The sequence below is a fragment of the Prunus avium genome, chromosome 6, assembly GCF_965620075.1.
Source record: "Prunus avium chromosome 6, drPruAviu1.hap1.1, whole genome shotgun sequence".
Taxonomy (NCBI): Eukaryota; Viridiplantae; Streptophyta; class Magnoliopsida; order Rosales; family Rosaceae; genus Prunus; species Prunus avium.
The window spans coordinates 5,640,091-5,664,782 of NC_142289.1; the positions used below are offsets into that span (position 1 = coordinate 5,640,091).

At 41.3% G+C, this 24,692-nt stretch overlaps 6 protein-coding genes across 6 annotated transcripts; all 6 read right to left on the reverse strand.

Annotated features, from left to right (window-relative positions):
• Nucleotides 1-731: 731 nt before the first annotated feature.
• On the reverse strand, nucleotides 732-2,608 carry LOC110770498 (myb family transcription factor PHL6-like). The gene is made up of 6 exons (XM_021974643.2): nucleotides 2,382-2,608; nucleotides 2,188-2,264; nucleotides 2,023-2,062; nucleotides 1,855-1,912; nucleotides 1,654-1,726; nucleotides 732-1,550 (listed from the first exon to the last, which is right to left on the reverse strand). Exons 1-6 carry the CDS (start codon nucleotides 2,524-2,526, stop codon nucleotides 1,137-1,139), a joined length of 807 nt encoding a protein of 268 aa, XP_021830335.2. The 5' UTR covers nucleotides 2,527-2,608; the 3' UTR covers nucleotides 732-1,136.
• Nucleotides 2,609-3,400: 792 nt separating this feature from the next.
• On the reverse strand, nucleotides 3,401-5,974 carry LOC110770490 (PHD finger protein ALFIN-LIKE 1). Its single transcript, XM_021974634.2, has 5 exons — nucleotides 5,616-5,974; nucleotides 5,492-5,524; nucleotides 4,911-5,133; nucleotides 4,121-4,241; nucleotides 3,401-3,928 (listed from the first exon to the last, which is right to left on the reverse strand). The coding sequence occupies exons 1-5, from the start codon at nucleotides 5,704-5,706 to the stop codon at nucleotides 3,677-3,679; spliced, it is 720 nt and encodes a 239-aa protein (XP_021830326.1). The 5' UTR covers nucleotides 5,707-5,974; the 3' UTR covers nucleotides 3,401-3,676.
• A 1,332-nt stretch (nucleotides 5,975-7,306) lies between these two features.
• Nucleotides 7,307-8,582, reverse strand: LOC110770464 (protein psi1). Its single transcript, XM_021974602.2, has 2 exons — nucleotides 8,259-8,582; nucleotides 7,307-8,016 (listed from the first exon to the last, which is right to left on the reverse strand). The coding sequence occupies exons 1-2, from the start codon at nucleotides 8,474-8,476 to the stop codon at nucleotides 7,575-7,577; spliced, it is 660 nt and encodes a 219-aa protein (XP_021830294.1). The 5' UTR covers nucleotides 8,477-8,582; the 3' UTR covers nucleotides 7,307-7,574.
• A 1,308-nt stretch (nucleotides 8,583-9,890) lies between these two features.
• On the reverse strand, nucleotides 9,891-11,127 carry LOC110770463 (protein psi1-like). Its single transcript, XM_088254354.1, has 2 exons — nucleotides 10,823-11,127; nucleotides 9,891-10,577 (listed from the first exon to the last, which is right to left on the reverse strand). Exons 1-2 carry the CDS (start codon nucleotides 11,017-11,019, stop codon nucleotides 9,983-9,985), a joined length of 792 nt encoding a protein of 263 aa, XP_088110480.1. The 5' UTR covers nucleotides 11,020-11,127; the 3' UTR covers nucleotides 9,891-9,982.
• A 7,207-nt stretch (nucleotides 11,128-18,334) lies between these two features.
• On the reverse strand, nucleotides 18,335-19,932 carry LOC148293536 (uncharacterized). Its single transcript, XM_088254353.1, has 3 exons — nucleotides 19,713-19,932; nucleotides 19,186-19,616; nucleotides 18,335-19,026 (listed from the first exon to the last, which is right to left on the reverse strand). The coding sequence occupies exons 1-3, from the start codon at nucleotides 19,818-19,820 to the stop codon at nucleotides 18,585-18,587; spliced, it is 981 nt and encodes a 326-aa protein (XP_088110479.1). The 5' UTR covers nucleotides 19,821-19,932; the 3' UTR covers nucleotides 18,335-18,584.
• An 825-nt stretch (nucleotides 19,933-20,757) lies between these two features.
• On the reverse strand, nucleotides 20,758-24,172 carry LOC110770486 (uncharacterized). The gene is made up of 3 exons (XM_021974627.2): nucleotides 23,866-24,172; nucleotides 23,328-23,770; nucleotides 20,758-21,489 (listed from the first exon to the last, which is right to left on the reverse strand). Exons 1-3 carry the CDS (start codon nucleotides 24,028-24,030, stop codon nucleotides 21,048-21,050), a joined length of 1,050 nt encoding a protein of 349 aa, XP_021830319.1. The 5' UTR covers nucleotides 24,031-24,172; the 3' UTR covers nucleotides 20,758-21,047.
• Between the last annotated feature and the right edge of the window lie 520 nt (nucleotides 24,173-24,692).

Sequence of the window (24,692 nt, forward strand, 5' to 3'; positions counted from 1 at the left end):
ACGTGTATTTATTAATGTTATACTTTAGTTCCATGTAAGATCGATTCAAACATTCAATAATATTATAATATGTATATTGATAAAATCACGTGACAATATGATAGTTATATACAAAATTTCGAAAACAAACAACCATCATGGGTAGAGGTGGAGCCTTCACTCCCTCTCTACATTCTAGAAGTAGGGGGTTTTATATTTTTTTTGGTGGTCAAATTTAAGAAACTTTTTAATTCCTTCTTCTGTCTTTTCCAACATGTGTGGAGCCCAAATGTACTAAGGGGATGGGCCAACCTACGTTCAACCCAAAATTAAGCAGTTCAAAGATAGCTCAGCTATTTCGGGCCATAACACCGTAGCTCAAAGCTTGCCCATTTGCCCAACAAGTAGAAGCAATAGTCTTTAAGCCTTCGTCCAACATACGCATATTCACAATTTATGGACGAGTTGTATTCGTTTATAAATTCATATGGTAAAGTAAAATTATTGAGTCTAATATTGCCCAAGAACAAAAATGTACCAGGCAAATCAATAAGGCTAAGAGCTCGTTTAGAAGTGATTCTTGATAGGCCAATAATCACTTTTATGATTTTAAGTGATTTTATGGAGAATCAAACAGAATGTGCTTCTTCTCAGTGATTATATAGAGAAGTAATTCTTCATACAAGTGATTATTGACATGTCCATAATTACTCCCAAATGAATCCTATAATATTGGCCAGTGAGTAGGGAGGTAAACATATAAAAGAAGAACAGATTTTTAATCTCTTTAATATTACAATACCATGGTCAATCAAAACAAGAAGCCAAAAAAATACAATACCATGTAGTGTTAGTTTATTTCAGAAACAAACCCAGCATTATTTGCTCACTAAACCCCAAATGAAATCTTTATTTTACATGTTCTAATTCACCCATTGGCACTAGTGAAAGTGTTGCACAAGATCATGCTAATCATTTTATTAGGAAACATCTTTAACTACTTCTGTATATATACTAAAAATATGATATGGATATTTTGATTGCTTCCACAAACTTCCAAGTAGAGCAGAGAAATAAATGGAAGCAACAAAATCAAAATATCCCATTTGTTGCAGCAAACAAACTATATCTATGCACTCATAGAAAGAAAAAAATACTTATAGAAAGCAGGTGGGCACCAAGGGAGATGAGCAGGCTGCAAGGTTCCAAGGAAAGTTCAGAGGGTCCTCATGAGGGAGAAGCAAGCTGGGGCTTTGATTATACCACTCTGAATTGAGTGCTAGCTCGCAGACCTCGTCGTTTTGATGATGTAGCCTAAGCCTCTTCTGAGCTTGGAATTGTTCTGCAGAGGATTGTATTTCAATCTTGTCAGCCTCTGAGTCAGAACAAAACTCCTTTGCATTTGATTCTGAGTCTTCACAAAGTGAAGGCAGCGATGTCCGAGGCAACGGTACTTTGCTGGGTTTTGTAATTAAGATCGGACGGTTCTTGTTGTTGTTATGGCGTTCTGCTGAAAATATGTCAAGGAACCTTGCTTGGGCTTCAATTTTATGTTTCAGAATCTTTTGCACCTTAAAATTAATAACCCACAAAAAAAAAAAAACATATTAGTAATTGAGTGAACATGTTAATTTTTTGTATTTATAGATTTATAGATTATACATATATATATACCTCATTTTGATCACTCAGTCTCCTCTGTACTTGTATCTGCATAATTTTTAAGGCTTCATTGAGCTGAGCACCACTGGAAGGTGTTGAAAACACACAGCAGGGTGGAAATTAAATAGTTAAGCCTGTGATTAATTGGTATAACAAACAGCATATAATTGTTACTTGTAGTTCAAGCTAGTGAGTGGGGACATGATTACTTACGACGTTGCACCGAAATTAGGCAGCATTTCTGAAATGTTTTTCTTCTGAAGTTTGCCTTCTGTGGAAAACGAAACAACACCAGAGAACATTTAAGCAGTAATTAGTAAGTATGGTAAAGAAAATGTACCAAACTTTTTAAGGGAAAAAAATAGTATCAAGTAAACTTACTACTGGTCGACTCTGGAATGAACTTTGATATCCTGTACTTCTGAAAATTTAAAAAAATTTAAAACAAAATCAGCGACTTCTCCGAAATTAAGGCTTAAAATTGAAAAGTTTTAGTTTAACCTAGGCAGATTAAGAACACATAAGAGAAAGAGTAGGATAGAGAACCTGCAAATGGCTTTTGATATGGTAGATGGTCAGTCCAGAAACGCTCATAGCCTTCAAGATGCCCTTTGGTGTTGCCCCTATAAATTAAGCAAACAGATTATATAAACATAAGGCTCAATGACCTAATATGCATGCACATAACATACAATTAAATTGGACCAACTTCAGATTTAGACTTAATTATAGTAACTTACTATCAGGGCCACCAAGCTTAGTGACTGCCTCTACGAACCTATCATGTAGCTCTTGCGTCCAGCGCAGGCGCTCCCTCCCTGCAGAGCTATCTGATCGACTCGGACCCATTTCAAATTCGACCGGTATCAGAGCAGCCCCAAGCATTGCTCAAAGAGATGGAGGAAGATTATAGACAGAGGGAGCAGCACATAAAACAGTTGCGGACAAAAACAAAACTTAGCTGATCATCGATGTGAACTAAGTGATGTGCTACGTTTGGATGTAATATATGCCTTAGGCTGTCTCTAAATGTCGGATTAAACTAAGAATGAGCAGAGTCCAAATCATTTCAAACTTAGTTTTCCTTTTTTTTCCTCAAACCTTTCTTAATTAGTCAAATATTTCAACTTGGTTTCTTGTTTGCTGTGTTGTGTCCGGAAGTAAACGTCTCTTGGTCAAAACTCAAAACCTTATTCACCAGGAAAATAGAAGGGCAACTTGCCCGAAATTGTATCTGCCCTGTTGTCACATTTGTAATTCTTTTTTTCTTTTTCTAATAAAAAAAAAATAGAAAATCAATGTTGCACAAAATGGTTTTATACACATAAGATGAAGTTGTGCAAATGATATGTATCGATGAAAATAAAATCAAGAATAAACATGTCGACATCCCAACAAAGTCAACCCCACCAACTGGGAAATCAGATCTGGGAGGGCCCATGTATGAGCAATGAATCCTTTTTTTCTGTTTTTTTTGGGTCCCAAGTATGAGTAATGGATCTAAACCTAGTAAAACTACACTCAGTTCGACAACGTTGTTCATATTTTATGAAGCTATGGTATAGAAACATAAGTGAATTAATAAATTATGTAACGGTCACACCGAAATTCCCACATACGCATGAGAAACTGAAAAGATTTTCTCGGATTAGCCAACCCTGTCGTAGACTTCTCTAGACTTGAAAGCGAAAATCAATTCAGTATTAAACATACCATTTTGTTTATCAAGATAATTATAATTTTTCAATTTATAGTATACTTAACACGAAACATAACAATAACACTAACAAGAAGCAAATATTCTTCATACATTTGTCGTAAATTAATAACTGGAAGATAATATAAAAGCCGAGGCAACATTTGATGGGGAAGAAGGCAGGCTTCAACCCCTCTGAAAAAGCATCTATTATGAACAAACATCACAACAACAAATGCATTACATTAAATAGTGACATTCCTATACTACTTTTGTCAGCCACTGAGACGACGAGCTATCTGCCTTTCCTACCCCGGAAGGTTTGAGGTTGAGTGATCACTACTGCCTGCCCCTTTTCAAGCTGCAAGATGGGCATTTGTATTGCTTGATGTTCTCAGCCTTGGCAGGTGTTATCTTCACGCATTTTCCATGGAACCATCTCTCACAGATGTCACAGCCGATCCAAAATTCATCTGCGTTGTAATTACCGCCGCAGCTCCCACAGAGAGTTTCACTATGTTCATCATCCTCCTCCTCGAAACTCTCGTCTGGAAGCTTAGGATTGCTTTTCACAATTCCATCGCTGGATCTCTACAGAAAAGAGGAACCAGTTAACGGCCACAGAACAAATATGTATTCCAACATCAGCAGTTTGTTTCAAGATATATCTCCAAACAAGATGGGGAAACAAAGCGCAAAGTTTCCGAACCAACTGAGAACCTTAAAGGGGAACACGAAATCTAAAGGGAAAATTAAAAAAAACAAGAAATTGATCCATCTGACCTTTGTGCTGCCTCGAGATTTGCTTCCACTATCCACACTGGGCTTTTCTTTAACGGGTTTCCTTTCCGTCACAACTTCAAAGACAGTAGGCAGATCATTGATCAAACTAAAGAGGCGTTTCCTGTCATTATACAGAACAAGTCCTGATGAATAAAACCACTGAATCTCAAGCAAGGCTATGCTACAATGCAGTTCCCCTATGTCAAGCAATGGTGTCTTGGTGCAAATTGCAGAAAAAGGGACCAAGTGCTCAAAATTCTTCAAAGACCGTAATGGGCATTTTTAGTTTCATTTCTAGTTTGATAATGGTAAGCGGGACAATGAAGAATTGACATGTAAACTAATGGATTTCTATCACAAAATCTATGATTTCAATCTTACACTATCATCAAGGGAGATGGCTAGCACTTAAACCAAATTCTCCACTCATGTTGGTATTGTGCATCAGGCATTATATGAAACACGAAACCCAAATCCTGACGGAATACTCTTACTGATCACGTGTCTCCTACAGTGTCTACTGATAAATCTTATGCTAGTTTGTTAATCTTATGTAATCAGACTGATTGTATAAAAGCATCTGAACAAAGGCTAATATTAGCAATGAATAGAAACAGAGAATTTCCTTGTTCCCAATTTCTCTCTTAGTTCTCTCCCTATCTTCAACCTAATCTGAATTCGTTCAATTTCAGTTGAGCATCTAGACATTTTAAATCAACAACAGAGAACTAGGGATACTACCACACTATCTACATCACACGTGCAGCAACAACAGTAAAACATTGTATACCTCTCATTGCGGTTAAGGCGTGCTCCAAAATAGAAAGCCACAGAAAGCAGCCAAGAATCACTGTGAACAGCAACCAGAGAAAGCCAGTCCTTGCGGTTCATACCATCTCTTGCAAAATTGATCCCAAGTGCTGGCTCCGGAAGCTCGGGTGGGACTTCTTCTGCCGGAAGTGTCACTTCCCAGTTTTCATTTGGATGCCCATACAGACACAAATTCTCCTTATCTATACCAATGGGAGTTAAAAACAAAAATCATAAGTTGTGCCTTCAAAGAAGTAGGGAAATTGTTTTGAACTTCCACTACAATGAAATTATTTACTACAGTTAAGGTCCAACGCAGTTTCAAACTTTCAATTGTAGCAAGCAATTCATTTGAAGTAAAATTAAGATTTAGCAGAATCAAACAACGGACGATGTATACCAATTTATTTTCCTATTTTCGCATATTCTCAGTGTTTAGGGGAACATATACAAGTTGTCTTCCGATAAGACATATACATAAAATTAACAAAATAAATCAATTAAAAAATTTAGAAAGCAAGCAAACGAAAAAAATAAGTCTGATCTACAATTTGGCATTACCTGGATCGCAGAGTCCGTAGAATTCATCGACATCTGTGAGAAAACAATTACACCAAAAAAAAGTCAGAGATTCTCAAAACCGAAAAAAAGAGAGAGAAAGAGAGGGAGAGAGAGATTAGAGTACCGTAAGTTAAAGCACGGACAACAGCAGTTCTTCGAGCACTGTAATCTTTGAAGATCTCCTCCACGTTTCGCGGACTCGAGGCCATTTCCATGGGATCTAAAACGACGCGTTTCGGAGGGAATCGGGAATTTAGTGTAAGGGATTGAGTCTGCGGAGCGAGTTCGAATTACAGAAAGCCAAGGGACAGAGCATGAAGACAGATCGAAAGAAGAAGATGCATGTAAACGTGGGAGAAGAGAGAGAGAGAGAAGAAGAAAGACAAACAAGAGAGGAAAGAAGAGAGGGTGTTTAGGTCGTGGATACTTGATAAAGCCACTCCTCCAGTCCCCCAACCCAACAACGGTGAGAGAGAATCTAAAATATTACTTCTATTCTAATTTACCGACGGGTCTTATATGTATAGAAATTGCTATTCGCACGAGAATATTATATCAATTTCAATTAGATGCCTCTAACTTATTGTTATTTTCATATTGGCCCCATATTCCTCTGTTTTTTTTTTCTTTTTGTTTGGTTTAAGGTCAATGTTGGAACACTCACAAGTCATTTAGATTCATTTTGTAATTTTTATACAAACTGAAGATCTATGTCCACTTTGTTATCAACATGAGACAATCTTATGGTGAACTTCGAATTCAATATGTTTAAACTCAAAACTAACTTGTAACTGAGTCACATTGTAAATTTTTATGATCGTGTTGAATACTAATTAATCTTAACGCTTCAAGTCAAAATTAAAACTTCATTTTCGGTTTAAGCTCAAAGTTGGAGCAATTGCAATTTAGACTTATTTTATACAAATTGAAGTACCACTTTGTCACTAATACAAGTCCTTAAGCTATACTTCAAATATTGAAAGCTATTTTGCCTTTGGTTGAGCGTTGACTGTGTGAAAGATCAAGTCCAATTTTTAATTTGACTATTTGAGACCCTTTTTTTTTGGTCAATTGAATTTCATAGAAACCTCAGAAACAGGGGCAACGAAAAACAAAGGGAAAGTAAACACACCATAAACGAAACCAAGGTGGAAACAGGGCCACATATAACACACTAGGAACTCAGACACAGCAAACCTGTTTCCCACAAAAAAAATCAAAAGGTTGGAGGAGGGCAAGGCAGACCGTCAGACACCAACACACCAACTAGAGACGGTGGTGGTCTCTCGACCCAACACTCAGATTCCACTGCTCGCGATCCTATCTTAGCAGCCAAGTGAGCAGCACGATTTACACTCCGAGGAGCCCACTTCCAGCACACCTCAGAGAAGCTAGAGGAAAGAGTCTTAATTTCCTCCAAGATCCAAGATTGGGGCAATATTCCATGCCCCGTTGTGAATGTTACCAGCAACCCCATCCACAAGCACCTTAGAATCAGATTCCATAATGACTTTGTTCTGTCCAAGATTAAGTTATTTGAGACCGTTTATAATCAGCTAGAGCTGCTTATTTTTGTATTTCCATGCCAACCACTTCCACTGTTCCCTCTAAGCCTTGAGATTCAAGCCTGTCAGAACAATCCCTCCTTGGAATGGGATTGCAGAATTATCTGCATATACAGAGAAAACCTTTGCAGCTGATGGCTACATATACAAACATATCAATTTAAAAATATAAAAATAAAAAATAAAATCTTTTACTGTTAACTTGAGTTTCATTTTATCATTGGAGGAATGACAATCAACAAGGCCACTGTAACAGAAACTACTTCTAAATAGATTAATCGCAACAAAACATACATAAATAGGATATTTTACAATAATAGTTGCTCCCATTCATCACAATTTAATTGGTGGAGAGCAATCTACTACTAGTAGACAAGTAACACAACAACACAACACAATACAGCCAAACACTAGCTTGGTACATGATGAAGGGAAACCTAGAAGCTAGTGTTTGGCTGCAGAGAAAATGACTGAGAAAATGAAAAGCAGACAGAAAAGGGAGAGCTACCACCAAGCGTTTATGAAGATGTTAACAGCTGTCTGATGCCAGCTTTCTGCACTGAGGTAAGCTTGGGGATCTTGATGTTAAACTTGAGAATCAAGTTTCCCTTTTTGCCTCGTCCCTTCTGAATAGGCATGCCTTCCCCTTTAACCACTTCTTCATGGGTGTGACTGATGATGGAATCGATGGAGATCCTCAGATTTCTCCCGTCAAGGGTTGCCAGCTGCGCCGTGTGACCCGTCAGAGCTTCCGCAAGGGATATGTTCAGAGTGACAGTGAGATCGTCCCCATGCCTCTTGAAAAAATCATGAGGCTTCTCTTCAATGGTAAATATGATGTCAGCTGGTATAACACCTCGCTCCACATCATGACCTTTCTCTGGGAAAGTGATTTTGGTGCCCTTTTTCCAACCAGGCTTGATCTCAATGGGTAGAACTTCCTCCACTGTGCTTTTTCTTCTGCAGTATCAAACAAAAACAAAAAGAAAGTTGTGTAAAATCACTTTTATAATTTTCTAGTCACTTTTAATTTCCACACCAGCCCAGCTGGAAGATAAACCATATAGCATTTCTAATGATAAGATCATCAAGCTAAGGCCATGTTTGGTATTAAATTATGCTCCCCTGAGCCCAAAAGACATTTTTATCACCCCATATGCCAAAATTAAACAAAAATATATAAGAAAAAGAGAAGGGCTTACCCACTAGCACCAACAACATTCCTCGAAATCTTCATCTTTTTGGTGGTGCCATTGTACAAGTCCTCCAGAGTGCAGGGCAATGTCTTCTCTATCGCCGCAGCTTTCCTCGGCCTATTGTTGCCGACGCTGAACGGGTTCCATCCGAGTACATCTTCATGGAAACCCGACGAGAATACATCTTCATGGCTCCGTGACCCGAAAACCCCTGATCCCTCCATGCCTCTCTCTCTCTCTCTCTCTCTGTTTTTCTCCTCTGTTTCTATCTCTCAGTGTGCGTCTAAAGCTCTCCTAAACTCTAAGCTCTGGCAAAACCTTTCTTCAAGTAGCACCTGATTTATAGGGTGAGCTCAATTATTGATGGCACAAAAGCAACAGAGCTCGATCACAATCATGGATGGAATATGCAGAACCACCAAAGGTTCAAAGGGTAATTTTACAAGACTTCCTAGACAAGGCACACTTGTCTTACAAGGAAAGTAGCAGCATTGTGGGTTAGCTTTTGTGAAAAGTTGAAGACTTTTGAGTCAATACTTCTATGAGGGGTTTGTTTGTGTGGTCAATATTTCTATGAGGGCTTAGTCGGTATTTTAGATAGGAGGGGACAAAGCCATCTATCTATGCGTCCTTTTGGTTCCCTTTGGTGATCAGAAAATGAAGTTTACAACACAAATTTTTTTTAACTCTTCTGAATGAAATGCTAAACCCCACAAATAAACTAATCAACTACTTACAAACTGCTCATGATCATCCACATGAAAAAAAGTCTCAATATTGAATTTTTTTCTCATAAGGGTAATGATTTTGACACTCATTTTGTTCGTTTGGGCTCCTCCTCCCCTTATTTTCAAAGTACAAAAATAATATGGAGGAGTTCAAACAGATAATCACCACCTTTCTCCGCCCCATGCCAATCAGAGATGTTGGAGGGGAAAATTTCGGGTCCAATTCAGATGAGCTGCTCTTTTTTTTTTTTGGTGCTACTGCATCATACTGAGAAAAACTTTGCAGCCTAGATAACCAACACAAGAACACACAGGAAAGCTTACACAAGCTTGGCAGATGGTGAAGGGAAACCTAGAAAGTTAGTGATTGAGTGCAGAGAAAATGAAAAGCTGAGAGAAAAGTTTGGTGATGTAGTAGGGAGAGCTACCACCATAGCAGCATTTACGAAAATGTTAACAATTGTTTGATGCTCTGTTTCTACCTCTTTGTGTGTATAAAGTATAAACTCTCCTAAACTCCGTGCTCTGGCTAAACCCCTATGTCCACTACTTAATTGGAGAAAGTCTCGAAATCGAATTCTCTTCTTTAAATGGTAGTGATTTTCACACTCGATTTGTCTGGGAAAGTGATTTTGGTGCCCTTTTTCCAACCAGGCTTGATCTCAATGGTTAGAACTTCCTCCACTGTGCTTCTTCTTCTGTAAGTTAAATATTTATGTGTTAACCTTGAGATTCAAGCCTGTCAGAACAATCCCTCCTTGGAATGGGATTGTAGAATTAGCTGAATATACACAGAAAACCTTTGCAGCTGATGGCTACATATACAAACATATCAATTTTTTATTTATAATCTTTTACTGTTAACAGAGTTTCATTTTACCATTGGAGGAATCACAATCAACAAGGCCACTGCAACAGAAACTACTTCTAAATAGATTAATCACAACAAAGCATGCATAAATAGGATATTTTACAATAATAATTGCTCCCATTCATCACAATTTAATTGGTGGAGAGCAATCTATCTGCTAGTACATAAATAACACAACACAACATAATACAGCCAAACACTAGCTTGGTACGTGATGAAGGGAAACCTAGAAAGCTAGTGTTCGTCTGCAGAGAAAATGACTGAGAAAATGAAAAGCAGACAGAAGATGTTAACAGTAGTCTGATGCCAGCTTTCTGCACTGAGGTAAGCTTGGGGATCTTGATGTTAAACTTGAGAATCAAGTTCCCCTTTTCCCCTCGTCCCTCCTGAATAGGCATCCCTTCCCCTTTAACCACTTCTTCATGTGTGTGACTGATGATCGAATTCGAATCGATGGAGACCCTCAGATTTCTCCCGTCAAGGGTTGCCAGCTGCGCCGTGTGACCCATCAGAGCTTCCGCAAGGGATATGTTCAGAGTGACAGTGAGATCGTCCCCATGCCTCTTGAAAAAATCATGAGGCTTCTCTTCAATGGTAAATATGATGTCAGCTGGTATAACACCTCGCTCCACATCATGACCTTTCTCTGGCAAAGTGATTTTGGTGCCCTTTTTCCAACCAGGCTTGATCTCAATTGTTAGAACTTCCTCCACTGTGCTTTCTCTTCTGCAGTATCAAACAAAAAAGAAAAGAAAGTTGTGTAAAATCACTTTTATAATTTTCTAGTCACTTTTAATTTCCACACCAGCCCAGCTGGAAGATAAACCATATAGCATTTCTAATGATAAGATCATCAAGCTAAGGCCATGTTTGGTATTAAATTATGCTTCCCTGATCCCCAAAGACATTTTCATCACCCCCTATGCCAAAATTAAAACAAAAATATTCATAAGAAAAAGAAAAGGGCTTACCCACTAGCACCAACAACATTCCTAGAAATCGTCATCTTTTTGGTGGTGCCATTGTACAAGTCCTCCAGAGTGCAGGGCAATGTCTTCTCTATCGCCGCAGCTTTCCTAGGCCCATCTCCTCGCGTAAACTGCGCAAAAGTTATTCTCGGGAATACAACTTCTTGGCTCCGTGACCCGAAAACCCTTGATCCCTCCATGCCTCTCTCTCTCTGTGCATCTAAAGCTCTCCTAAACTCTAAGCTCTGGCAAAACCTTTCTTCAAGTAGCACCTGATTTATAGGGTGAGATCAATTATTGATGGCACAAAAGCAACAGAGCTGGATCAGAATCATGGATGGAATTTGCAGAACCAGCAAAGGTTCAAAGGGTAATTTTGCAAGACTTCCTAGACAAGTGTCACGGCCCGCATGTTGGAGGTTCAACCCAACAACTATTGGGCCCTTCTAGAAGATTCATTTGTGAAGGTCAAGCCCAACAAGAGAAGCTCAAGGCCCGGCCCGTCGGATGGATCATTCTAGATCCCTTTACTTAATGTCTAGATTCAATGTATCTGTAAAGTTAGGTAGCAACGATTCTAGACCGTTAGATTGTTTCGATCCTAGCCCTCCATTTTAGGGTTTGGTGAGCTAGGACCTCTATATAAGGAGGGTTCCTCATTAGGAATCCTCACCTCACAACTTGTAAAGCATAGTAGCAATACAAGCAAATATTCTCCCAAACTCTCTCAAGTGTCCTTAAGTGTTCTTGAGCGTTCTTATCGTTCTTGCTCTTGTTCTTGTGTTCTTGCTTGGTTCGATCTTATTTTGCAGGAAGGAAGGCTGACTTAGCTTGTTCGGAGAGGCGATCAAGTCTAAGGCCGCACGGAAGGAAGGCTTCAAGAGTCATCCCGTGACAGTTGGTATCAGAGCTGAAGCTCGAATCATTCGAAGAAACATGTCGAAGAGCGAATCCGATATAGATTGTGATACATCCAAGGTGAATATGGAGCGTGGGGGCAAATCAAAAAGGGAACGATCTAGAGATGTCGTAGCCACGATGGAGAAGCGGCTTTCTAAGATGGAGAATGCCGTGAACGAGTTTGATCAGAGACTCGAGGAGGACGTCCTTACGAAGGTGGGTTTCGAAGCTTTTGTGGAAGAGCTTCAAGGCCAATTCCAGGGAGCCCTCAACTCCGCGCTAGACATGATGAAGCTAGATGTCCAAACCAAGCTGGATCACTTCTTGGCGGAGCTTACTGCGCTTCGTGATGAGGTGAAGGATGTGAAGGGAGATTGGGCCTTGTGCAAGGAAGCTGTCCTGAACAAGACTCGGACTCCGAAGGAACCAAAGGTGTTAGATTCCTTCAAACCCAAAGCTTTCAATGGGAAGAGGGAAGCGAAGGAGCTAGACACATTCTTGTGGAATATCGAAAGGTATTTCAAGTATCTGAAGATGGACGATGATGAGTCCAGAATCACTACGGCAACATTATTTCTCACCGACAATGCTCTCATGTGGTGGCGTCGTCGATCCATGGAAATCGACCAAGGTACGTTTACACTAGATACCTGGGATGCATTTAAAAAGGATATTATGCTGCATTTCTATCCAGAGAATGCCAAGTATGAGGCAAAGGAGAAGCTGAGATGGCTAAAGCAGACGGGGAGCGTGAAAGACTATGTCACCACGTTCACCAACCTGTTGTTCGAGGTGCCAACCATGACAGATGAAGACAAGCTCATGTACTTCATGAGTGGCCTACAGAATTGGGCCAAACTGGAGTTGCAAAGGAGACATGTCCAAACCCTGTCAGAGGCAATTGCTGCAGCCGAGTCTCTTGTGGAGTTCAAGAAGACAGATCAAGGTGACTCAAAGTTCAAAGGCAAGAAAAGTAGCAGTGGATCCGGTGGGGGAGATAACAAGCCGAAGGAGGGTAGCAAGTCGGGAGATAAGTCCGACAGTCACAAGCCATTTGCGAAGAAGAATGACAAAAGTGACAAGGGGAAGGATAAGTCGAAGCTAGCTTGCTACTTGTGCGACGGACCGCACATGATGCGGGATTGCCCACAAAAGAAAGCCTTGAATGCCATGAACCAGGAGAAGGAAGAGGAGGCCAACAGGGAAGCAGGGATGGGAGCCATTCACCGCTTCAATGCCCTACAGGCCAAAGTCCCCAAGCCACAGGTTCAAGCCAAAGGCGTGATGTATGTCGATGCCATGGTGGATGGCAAGACAACCCGTTGTCTAGTGGATACGGGTGCTTCTCACAACTTCATGTCAGTGCGGGAAGCAAAGAGACTTGGGTGCCGGGTCTCAAAGGAAGCAGGCAGTATGAAGACGGTGAATTCAACTGCTAAGCCAATTGATGGAGTAGCTCGTGGTGTGGAGCTGCACATTGCCACTTGGAAGGGAGTAGCCGACTTCTCCGTGATCTCGATGGATGACTACGATGTCGTGCTTGGAATGGAGTTCATGGACAAGGTAAAGGCATTTCCCATTCCATTTTACAATACTATGTGCATAGCACAGGAGGGAGCAATACCATGCATGGTGCCGGTGATGAGGCAACAAGGAGAGTCGAAGCTCTTGTCAGCCATGCAGTTTTCCAAAGCTTGGAAGAAGGGCGAAGAGACGTTCCTTGCGACTGTAAGGATTGAGGCAGTTGAGAAGGAAGTCCAACCAGTCCCTAGAGCTGTAGAAGCAGTCCTTAAAGAGTTTGCGGATGTCATGCCGAAGGAGCTGCCCAACACTCTACCACCTAGGAGAGAGGTGGATCATGCCATAGAGTTGGAACCGGGTGCCAAGCCCCCTGCCAAAGCGCCATACCGGATGGCACCTCCTGAGTTGGAGGAATTGAGGAAGCAGTTGAAGCAGTTGTTGGACGCTGGTTACATCCAACCGTCCAAGGCCCCTTATGGTGCCCCAGTTCTTTTCCAGAAGAAGAGGGAAGGAACACTGAGGTTGTGCATCGACTACAGGGCGCTAAACAAGGTGACCATCAAAAACAAGTATCCAATCCCTTTGATTGCAGATTTGTTTGATCAGTTGGGAGGAGCTAGGTACTTCACCAAGTTGGACCTGCGCTCGGGATACTATCAAGTGAGGATCGCACCGGGAGATGAACCGAAGACCGCATGTGTGACAAGATATGGGTCTTATGAGTTCCTCGTCATGCCGTTCGGCCTGACTAACGCCCCTGCTACTTTTTGCACTCTAATGAACAAGGTATTCCATCCTTTCTTGGACAAATTTGTTGTGGTTTACATCGATGATATTGTGGTGTACAGCAATTCTCTAGAAGAACACCTCGAGCACTTGCAAAAGGTGTTCAAAGTTCTGAGGGAGAACCAGCTATATGTGAAGAAGGAGAAATGCTCATTTGCCCAAGATGAGGTGGAGTTCCTTGGTCACAAGATACGGGGTGGACAATTGCTCATGGAGGAGGGCAAGGTGCGAGCCATTCAAGAATGGGAACCACCAACCAAGGTACCTGAGTTGCGGTCTTTCCTTGGATTAGTCAACTACTATCGCAGATTCATCAAGGGATATTCAGCCATTGCCGCCCCCTTGACGGATTTGCTGAAGAAGAACAAGACGTGGCTGTGGACGCCACTATGCCAACGTGCCTTTGACAACTTGAAGAAGGCACTTATGGAGGAACCAGTGCTGAGACTTCCTGATCTTAGCCAAGCTTTTGAGGTACACACTGATGCATCAGATTTTGCTATTGGTGGTGTACTCATGCAGGATGGACACCCATTGGCTTTCGAGAGTAGGAAGCTCAATGACACCGAGCGGAGGTATACCGTTCAAGAGAAGGAGATGACAGCCGTAGTGCACTGCTTGCGAGTTTGGAGGCACTACCTACTTGGTTCTCAGTTCGTGGTCAAGACTGACAATGTTGCCACAAGCTACTTTCAGTCCCAACCGAAGTTGTCACCCAAGCAGGCTAGGTGGCAAGACTTCTTGGCCGAGTTCGACTACAAACTGGAGTACAAGCAAGGGAAGACAAATGTCGTTGCTGATGCCTTAAGCAGGAAGGCCGCACTTGCAGCTGTTGTACAACCACAGAGTTCTCTCATGCAGAGGATACGAGAGGGCTTGTTGCATGACCCCCAAGCCAAAAGTCTACTAGAGCTTGTCAAAGATGGGAAGACAAGAAGATTTTGGCTCGATGATGGTGTTCTATATGCAACAGGGAAGAGAATCTATGTTCCAAGGTGGGACAATTTGAGGCGAGAGCTACTAAAGGAGTGTCACGACTCGAAGTGGGCGGGACATCCAGGCACCTATCGAACTTTGGCGTTGATGAGTGAAGCTTACTACTGGCCACAGATGCGGGAAGATGTAGACTCGTTCGTGCGGACTTGCCTTGTATGCCAACAAGACAAGACCTTGCAGAAGCAGCCGGGTGGGTTGCTAGAGCCACTTCCTGTTCCAACCAGACCATGGGAGAGTATTTCCATGGACTTCATTGTGTGTCTACCCAAGTCAGAAGGGTGTGGCTCTATTTTGGTGGTGGTCGACAGGTTCACCAAGTATGCTACCTTCATCCCCGCACCGACGGATTGCAAAGCGGAGGAAGCCGCACGCTTATTTATGAAGCATGTGGTGAAGTATTGGGGGGTCCCGAAGAGTATTATCAGTGACCGTGACACTCGCTTCACTGGTAAGCTCTGGACGGAGCTATTCAAGCTACTTGGCTCACAACTGAACTTCTCTACCAGCTTTCACCCACAGACAGATGGCCAGACGGAGCGGGTGAATGCACTGTTGGAGTTATACTTACGGCACTATGTGAGTGCTAACCAACGAGATTGGGCAAAGTTGTTGGATGTTGCTCAGTTCTCGTACAATTTGCAGCGGTCAGAGTCGACAGGGTCAAGTCCTTTTGAGTTGGCAACGGGACAACAACCTATGACTCCAAGCACAGTGGTGTCAGGCTACACGGGGAGTAGCCCTGCTGCATACAAGACGGCCAAGGACTGGCAGGTGACTAATGAGCTTGCTCGGGCTCAATTAGAGAAGGCAACTCAGAAGATGAAGAAATGGGCGGACAAGCATCGGCGTGATGTTGTATTCCAACCAGGTGACCTGGTTTTTGTGAAGCTCAACCCCTCTCAACACAAGTCCACTAGAAAGGTACACAAGGCGTTGTTGAGGAGATATGAGGGCCCATTTCCTATCCTCCGAACCGTGGGAAGAGCTGCTTACCGTGTGGAACTACCGCAACGACTGAAGATTCATCCGGTGTTTCATGTGAGCAATCTCAAGCCCTACCATGCCGACCCCGAGGAGCCAAGTCGTGGGGAGTCTCAACGAGCTCCGCCTTTGATGGTGACTTCATTTGACAGGGAAGTTGAGTGCATCATGGCCAAGCGAGAGGTGCGAAGCAAGGGTGTACCGAGGTACTTTGAGTACTTTGTCAAATGGAAGGGCCTGCCAGAGTCCGAAGGAAATTGGGAGAAAGGGGAGTCCTTATGGCAGTACAAGGACTACATCGAAGCATTCGAACGAGACGGGACAACCTCGACGACGAGGACGTCGCCAGATTAGGTGGGGGAGGATGTCACGGCCCGCATGTTGGAGGTTCAACCCAACAACTATTGGGCCCTTCTAGAAGATTCATTTGTGAAGGTCAAGCCCAACAAGAGAAGCTCAAGGCCCGGCCCGTCGGATGGATCATTCTAGATCCCTTTACTTAATGTCTAGATTCAATGTATCTGTAAAGTTAGGTAGCAACGATTCTAGACCGTTAGATTGTTTCGATCCTAGCCCTCCATTTTAGGGTTTGGTGAGCTAGGACCTCTATATAAGGAGGGTTCCTCATTAGGAATCCTCACCTCACAACTTGTAAAGCATAGTAGCAATACAAGCAAATATTCTCCCAAACTCTCTCAAGTGTCCTTAAGTGTTCTTGAGCGTTCTTATCGTTCTTGCTCTTGTTCTTGTGTTCTTGCTTGGTTCGATCTTATTTTGCAGGAAGGAAGGCTGACTTAGCTTGTTCGGAGAGGCGATCAAGTCTAAGGCCGCACGGAAGGAAGGCTTCAAGAGTCATCCCGTGACACAAGGCACACTTTGTGTTACGAGGAAAGTAGCTCAAGCGACTGTAGCAGCATTGTGGGTTAGCTTTTGTGAAAAGTTGAAGAGTTTTGAGTCAATACTTCTGTGAGGGGTTTGTTTGTGTGGTCAATATTTCTATGAGGGCTTAGTCGGTATTTTAGATAGGAGGGGACAAAGCTATCTCTCTATGCGTCCTCCTTTTGGTTCCCTTTGGTGATCAGAAAATAAAGTTTACAACACAAGTTTTCTTTGAACTCTTCTGAATGAAATGCTTTACCCCACAAATAAACTAATCAACTACTTACAAAACTGGTGATGGGAGAAAAAGGACTCATGTGCCAACCGTAAGCAAGGCTGATTAGTTCATCAGGTAAACTATCTTAGAGCAAGGCTATCATTGGTCGACAAGAAACATCTACAATATAAATTGAATTTAGGTTTAAGCTCAATGTCGGAACACTTCCTTGGACTCATTTTATGATCTTTTGTTTGAGTTCAGCGTTTACTACTTCAAACATTGAGTCCAATTTTTAATTTGATATCTGAAACCGTCTATTAATCAGATGAGCTGCCTTTTTTTTTTTTTGGTGCTACTGCATGATACTGAGAAAAACTTTGCAGCCTAGACAACCAACACAAGAACACACAGGAAAGCTTACACAAGCTTGGCAGATGGTGAAGGGAAACCTAGAAAGTTAGTGATTGAGTGCAGAGAAAATGAAAAGCAGAGAGAAAAGTTTGGTGATATGGTAGGGAGAGCTACCACCATACCAGCATTTACGAAAATGTTAACAATTGTTTGATGCTCTGTTTCTATCTCTTTGTGTTTATAAACTCTCCTAAACTCCGTGCTCTGGCTAAACCCCTATGTCCACTACTCAATTGGAGAGTCTCGAAATCAAATTCTCTTCTTTAAATGGTAGTGATTTTCACACTCATTTTGTCCGTTTGAGCTCTTCTCCCCTAATTTTCAGGCTCTGAATATCAAAGCACTGAAATAATAGGGAGAAGTTCTAACGGATAATCGCCACACGAGAAAATAAAATTACTCATGTGCCAAGTGTAAGTAAGGGGCATTGTTCATCAGGTAAACCATCTTACAACAACATTATCATTGCTCGACAAGAAACATCTGCTTATAGAAAAAAGAAACGAAGCTCAATCAAGGCCTAAACACTTGGTACTAGTCACTTAGACTCATTTTATGATCTTTTGATTCATTATACAAATTCAAGCTCCATTTCCACTTCCTTATTAATACAAGAATTTGACGTAAACTTCAAGCAAGAAACATGAAGAATATTGAACCTATGCTGCCTATTTTGCCTTTGATTCGTGGTTTACTATTTCACAGATCAAGTCCAGTTTTTGATTTGATATCTGGGACCGTTTCTTAATCAGCTAGAGCTTCTTACTTTTATGTTAACTGAGTTTCCTTTTACCATTGGAGGAATCACAATCAACAAGGGCTGTGAAACAGGAAGTGCTCCTAAATAGAGTTAATTACAGAGCATAGATTACACCATATATTACAATAATAATTGCTCCCGTTCATCACAACAATGTGGTAGAGAGAGCAATCTACTTGAACACAGTTAACACAACACACACACACAGAGGAAAGCTTGGTGGTAGATGGCGAAGGGAAACCTAGAAAGCTATTGTTTGGGTGCAGAGAAAATGAAAAGCAGACGAAAAACTTCGATGGTACAATCAGCATTTACGAAGATGTTAACAATCGTTTGATGCTAGTTTTCTGCTCTGAGGTAAGCTTGGGGATCCTGATGTTGAACTTGAGAATCAAGTTACCCCTTTTGCCTTGTTCCTTCTGGATAGGCATTCCTTCCCCTTTAACCACTTCTTCGTGGGTGGGACCGATGATCGAATCAACGGAGACCCGCAGACTTCTCCCGTCAAGCATTGTCATCAGCGCTGTGTGTCCTGTCAGAGCTTCCGCAAGAGAAATGTTCTGAGTGACAACAAGATCATCCCCATCCCTCTTGAAAAAATTATGAGGCATCTCATCAATGGTAAAGATGATGTCGGCTGGTATAACACCTCGCTCTACATCATGCCCTTTCTCGGGGAAAGTGATTTTGGTGCCCTTTTTCCAACCTCGCTTAACCTCAATGGTTAGCACTTCCTCCACTGTGCTTCTTCTTCTGTAGGACCAAAGAAAACAAAACAAGTCAGAATTCTTTAAAATCCTTTTCAATTTTCTAGTCAATTAGAAGGATTCAAAAGGGTAAGTAGATCAATGACAAGATAAACCAAATAGAGGCACATGATCTTGTCTTGTGAGGTATTTGTTCATTTCTTACCCACTAGCACCAACAACATCCTTAGAAATCTTCATCTTTCGGGTGGTGCCCATGTACAACTCCTCCAAGCTACAAGGCAATGTCCTCTCTATCGCCGCTGCTTTCCTCTGCCGACCATTGCCCTCCGCTGCGGCTCTAAGCGACTCGAATATATTTTCACCGTTCATACTCCTGATTTCGGGGCTCAGAGACCGATACCCACCGCCCCGTGACTCGCCCATGTTAACCCTCTGTCCAAAAAACTCCGAGAACACATCTTCCGGGTCCCGAGACCCGTCATCCCGTGACTGGCCCATGCCGCCGCCTCTCCCTCCAAAAAACTCCGCGAATATATCTTCTGGGACCCGAGACCGGCCGGGCCTTGACTCTCCACTCAAACCCTCCTCGCCGTACTGATCGTACACTGCTCGCTTTCGAGGATCGCTCAAAACCTGCCCAATATTTGATTAGTAATAAATTTCAGGTGGGAATTTTGAGAAATTTTTGCTCCGAAGTAAAATTAAAAAGATGACATTACAATTACATACGTCGTAGGCTTGGCAGAGTTGGTTGAATTTGGCCTCGGCAGCTTCCTTCAAGTCCACTTCACTGGCGTTTCGTGGTACTTGAAGAATCTTATAGTAATCAGCGCCCATGACTCTCTATCTCTCCGGTAAGAAAAGCCTTGGATTTTCTCTTCGTGTAAACTCCGGTTAGTGGTTGAAGCTTGTTCAAGTAGCCACCATATTTATATGGCGAGTTCAATCATTGATGTGTGGCAAACAAATGAAACAGAGCTCTCTCTCAATCACAATCATGGATGGAATATGCAAAGCCAAGGGGTCCAAAAGGGTAATTTTGCAAGACTTCCTAGACAAGGGAGAACAGAAAGCAAAGCACCATTGACCACCACAAGGATTGCTAGCTACAGTAGGTCAAGCGACTGTAGCAGCAAAACTGTTTTGTTCACCAGCTTACACGTGGCTTACCACTTCAGGAAAGTTCAAAACTTTTTCTTGTGAACTTCCTCGAGGGTTTTCCGACCAAACCCAAAAAAATAATTAAAGAAAGAAGACTTCCTCGAGGGTTCAGTTTTTATGATGTGAATGATCATGTGAGAGAAAAAGCTATGTCCCTTTTGTTTAATTTTCGTGTTATTAGATTAATGCTGAACTAATAGAGTAGGTAGTATTTTTCTCTTTGATAGTGGCCAAGACTTTCGAAGAAGGTAAGTGGAAGACTTTAGTAGTTGGTTGATTCCAATTTTCTTTGCCTAGTACAAGGAAAAAAGAAGTTAGCCTTCAGTTTGTTCCTCAGTTGCATTCCTTACTTATACTAATGGGCTGCCTATGCTTGTAGGACTATAACAATAAACGACTCGTCCCGGTTGCTTCTTATTTTTTCGTTTGGATTAGAATGGAAGGAAAATAAAACCCTAAACTAGCCTAATCCTAACCAATTTCCTCACCCACCCAGCCCAACTTTGACAATCTTACTATTACACAAGTAACACAATACAAATATCTACACAGTAGACTCAGAGAGAGTGGTAGATGCAGAAGCAAAGAGGGAAGGAGGAGAGGAAGAGGGGAATTTTAAGGGGGAAATACCCTAAAGAGGTTAACAAATAGTTTACAAATTTCAAGTGTCAATAATTTCTTGTCTATCCAGCATTTCTACATAAGTTAAGAAAAGATTGGAAAAGAAGAGAAATGGAAAGTGGAAATTAACAACCTCCTAGTCAAATGCTGTGATCAAATCCCCAAATTCAACGAGGCGTGAATTTCCAATCCAGAAAACAAAGAGAACAAAATTACTAGCAAACCAAACAAATGCACGCTTTCACAGGTTTGGTAGATGGTTGGGAGAGCTACCACCAGCCCCTATGAAGATGTTAATAACCGTTTGATGCCAGTTTTCTGCTCTGAGGTAAGCTTGGTAGGGAACTTGATGTTAAACTTGATTCTCAAGTTTCCCTTTTTGGAAGGTTCTTTCGGGATAGGCATCCCCTCCCCTTTGACCACTTCTTCATATGTGGGACTGATAATAGAACTGATGGGAACTGTCAGACTTCTCCCGTCAAGTGTTGTCAGCTGTGCCGTGTGACCTGTCAGAGCTTCCGCAAGAGATATCTTCTGAGTGACAATAAGATCATTCCCATCCCTCTTGAAAAGACTATGAGGCTTCTCATCAATGATAAAGACAAGGTCTGCTGGTATAATTCCTCTTTGTTCATTCCCTTTCTCTGGAAAAGTGATTTTTGTGCCTTTCTTCCAACCTGGCTTGATCTCAATTGTTAGAATTTCCTCCACTGTGGTAGTTCTCCTGTACCCAAAAAAAAAAAAAAACAATAAATAGCATATGGATCCAACACAGACATGTCAATTAAATGGATCCAAAAGGTGACAAATCCACCCCTGGAAGATAAACAATAACATTACTAATGACAAGATCATCAAGCTAAAGCTTGAAGAGTTTCTCTCCAACATCAATATGTATTATAGAATGCCAATATACATCCTGCCAACTGGCAAATGAATCTAACCACAACCATATTCTACACATCCATATCCGCCAGGGATGGTATCAAGTTACGATACCCCTAAACACAAAGACATTTCTGCCACCCTAGTGCAACAATTTCATGATTTACCTCAACACTGCCCACAAACCATATGTACATGTGGCCCTCCCAGGCTCTGAACTTTAGATAATCATAATAACCGTAGCACTCAATAGTACAGTAATCATTCTGGTATGCCTGGGTACTAGAGCAAGAAAGGAAAATATAATCGTAGTACAAATACAGGCAACACTTGAATATATAAGCAGTCACAAGAAACATGACTTATATAGTAATAATAAGGATGCACAGAACATGACAGCATTTTCATCAATAATAACATGGTGGGTTTCAAGAAAGACTTCCAAGTGATAGGAAAAGTTGTCAAAGATTATCATCGAGGATATAATGGAGATTAGAGAACATAAATTTCCAAAAATCTGTAAGGGAGAAAAAATGACTCGTGTGCCGAACACACATAGTAAGGATTAAGGCTTAGTTCAGTCAGTTCATCTACGTTTATTTCTTCATCAGCACTGGTTATCAGGTAAAACCATCTTACAAGGCTATCATTGCTCGACAAGAAAAACCCAACATAAAACTCCCATTTAACTAGCGGAACCTAACACCGATTACTGCAATCTTAACTAGTTATCCTAATGTTTGGGATGAAACCAAGAATCACCTAACTGCACTACTAATAATTTAATTACGTTCAGGATGACCGCTAAAGTCTGTGGAAAGACTTTATAAAGGGATATAAGATGTTGGTGGTACTGGAAAGAACCATAATCTAAGATTTAGTTCATTTTGTTACACCATAACTAATACAAGTTCATCAGATAAATCAGAAAAGATGCACAAATTGTGATGTATTCATCTCTTGCAACTGCTAATATATACTGATATTTTACTCAATTTTCAACAAGAACTTTCCTATCCACACAATGATATTTTTCTATCAAATGAGAACTCATGTGGGGAAATAAAAATAACACTGGAAGTTTAAAACTTAAAACAACTTGAACATCAAAACAAGAACATTAACCAGAAAAGTACTAGCATCAGTAGTCATAACATCATTCACTTACACTTGAAAAGAAAAAAAAAATTGCTTCTATGCACTTCATTTCTACCTCCTGTCTCGAACAGTATCATGTATAGGCCCTTAAGGGAATTCAGATGCAATACGTAAACATTAAAGAACAACAACAGAGATCCAAAGTTTAGAATTCTAAATACACCTGAACAAAAAATGCACTTGAATGATGTGAGAAGATAAAGCTAATTGCACAAACTAATGGAGATCTAAACTCTAGAATTCTAAATACACCTGAGCTGAAAATGCCACCTGAATGATGTTGAGAAGATATAGCTACCAGGTATCACTCAAATTAGTAAGAACAGTAGAACTCACACACAATGTTATTGCTAAGCCTCGCAAATTCAAACCAGGAAAGGAGATAACTTACTAAAAACCCTATTGTGTAACCTCAGCCATGCAATCAACTCACCCAAGAAAACAAACACACACATAGAGAGAGGGTCTTAAAAATCCAATAACAATATTTATATATATAGAGGGAGAGTAAAGGCTTACCCACTAGCATCAGGAACATCCCTAGAAATCTTCATCTTTTTTGTGGTACCCTTGTACAAGTCCTCCAAAGTACAAGGCAATGTCCTCTCTATCGGTGCAGCTTTCCTGGGCACATTCCCTGAGGCCTCTGCTCCACCTCTAAATTGCGCGAATATGTCTTCCCCAAACATACTCCTCTGGAATGGGTTCCCACCAGCCCGAGACCCGCCTGCCCGTGACCCGCCCATATCGGGCATTCCCCCGAAACCCGAAAACCCGAAAAATTCAGAGAAAATATCATCCGGGCTCCTGGTGTTGAACCGGAACATCGTCGGACCGCCATCTTGGCCTTGGCCTTGGCCTTGCCCGCCCGACCAGGACGAATCAGGAGGCGGCACCCCTCCCTTCAAACCCTCCTCACCATATTGATCATACACCGCTCGCTTTTGGGGATCACTCAAAACCTATCCAATTTGATTGATTGAAAAAAATTGACAATAAATCTCAGCTGGGAATTTTGAGAATTTTAACAACAACGAGAATTTAAGAGATTACGTACGTCGTAGGCTTCAGAGATTTGCTTGAATTTGGCCTCGGCGGCTTTCTTGTTGTTAGGGTTTTTGTCAGGGTGCCACTTCATGGCGAGCTTTCGATACGCTTTCTTCAAGTCATCGTCTTTGGCGCTTCGTTCTACCTGAAGAACCTTGTAGTAATCGACGCCCATGCCTCTGTTTCTCTCTGTATCTCTCTTTCTGTGTCTCTCTCTCTCTCTCGCTTTCTCTGGTACAAAAAAGCTTAGGATTTCTGTATGTGCTTCTCAAAACGCTGCGTTTTAGCTAAACCTGGGACTTCTTGTTCTGGCCGGAGTGTGGTGGTGACGTGACGTGAGTGACGAGTCATCACAGCAAAAAACCGCTGTTTATATAAGTGGGCTGACTAGGCCCGTCCCAATCGCAGACCTTTATCTTATTGGACTATATCTTATGATGATAAATCATACGGCCCAAATTTGTTTACTTGGACTGGAAGATAAGAATCAAATTGAAATTTGTCATCATCAAAAAGTGTTCAACCACTTGACCTTTTTTAATATGAAGATAGGTTGCTTGATGAAAATCCAATAATTAATAATAAGAATTGTTAATAATATGATTAACGAATCGTCACCGCACAGTTGTCATAATCAATATTTAAAAATCATCTTTGCAATTTATTTAGTAATATGTTTCAAGTATATATACGGTTAATCATAAGAATTTTAATTGTTACTAAAATTTTCAGTTTATATGTATAATTAATCGATCTTCAATTTAATAAATTTTTTGCAAAAATGATCTATAAACGTTGATTTGTATGATAACGGTTTCGATTATGAAATGTGTATGA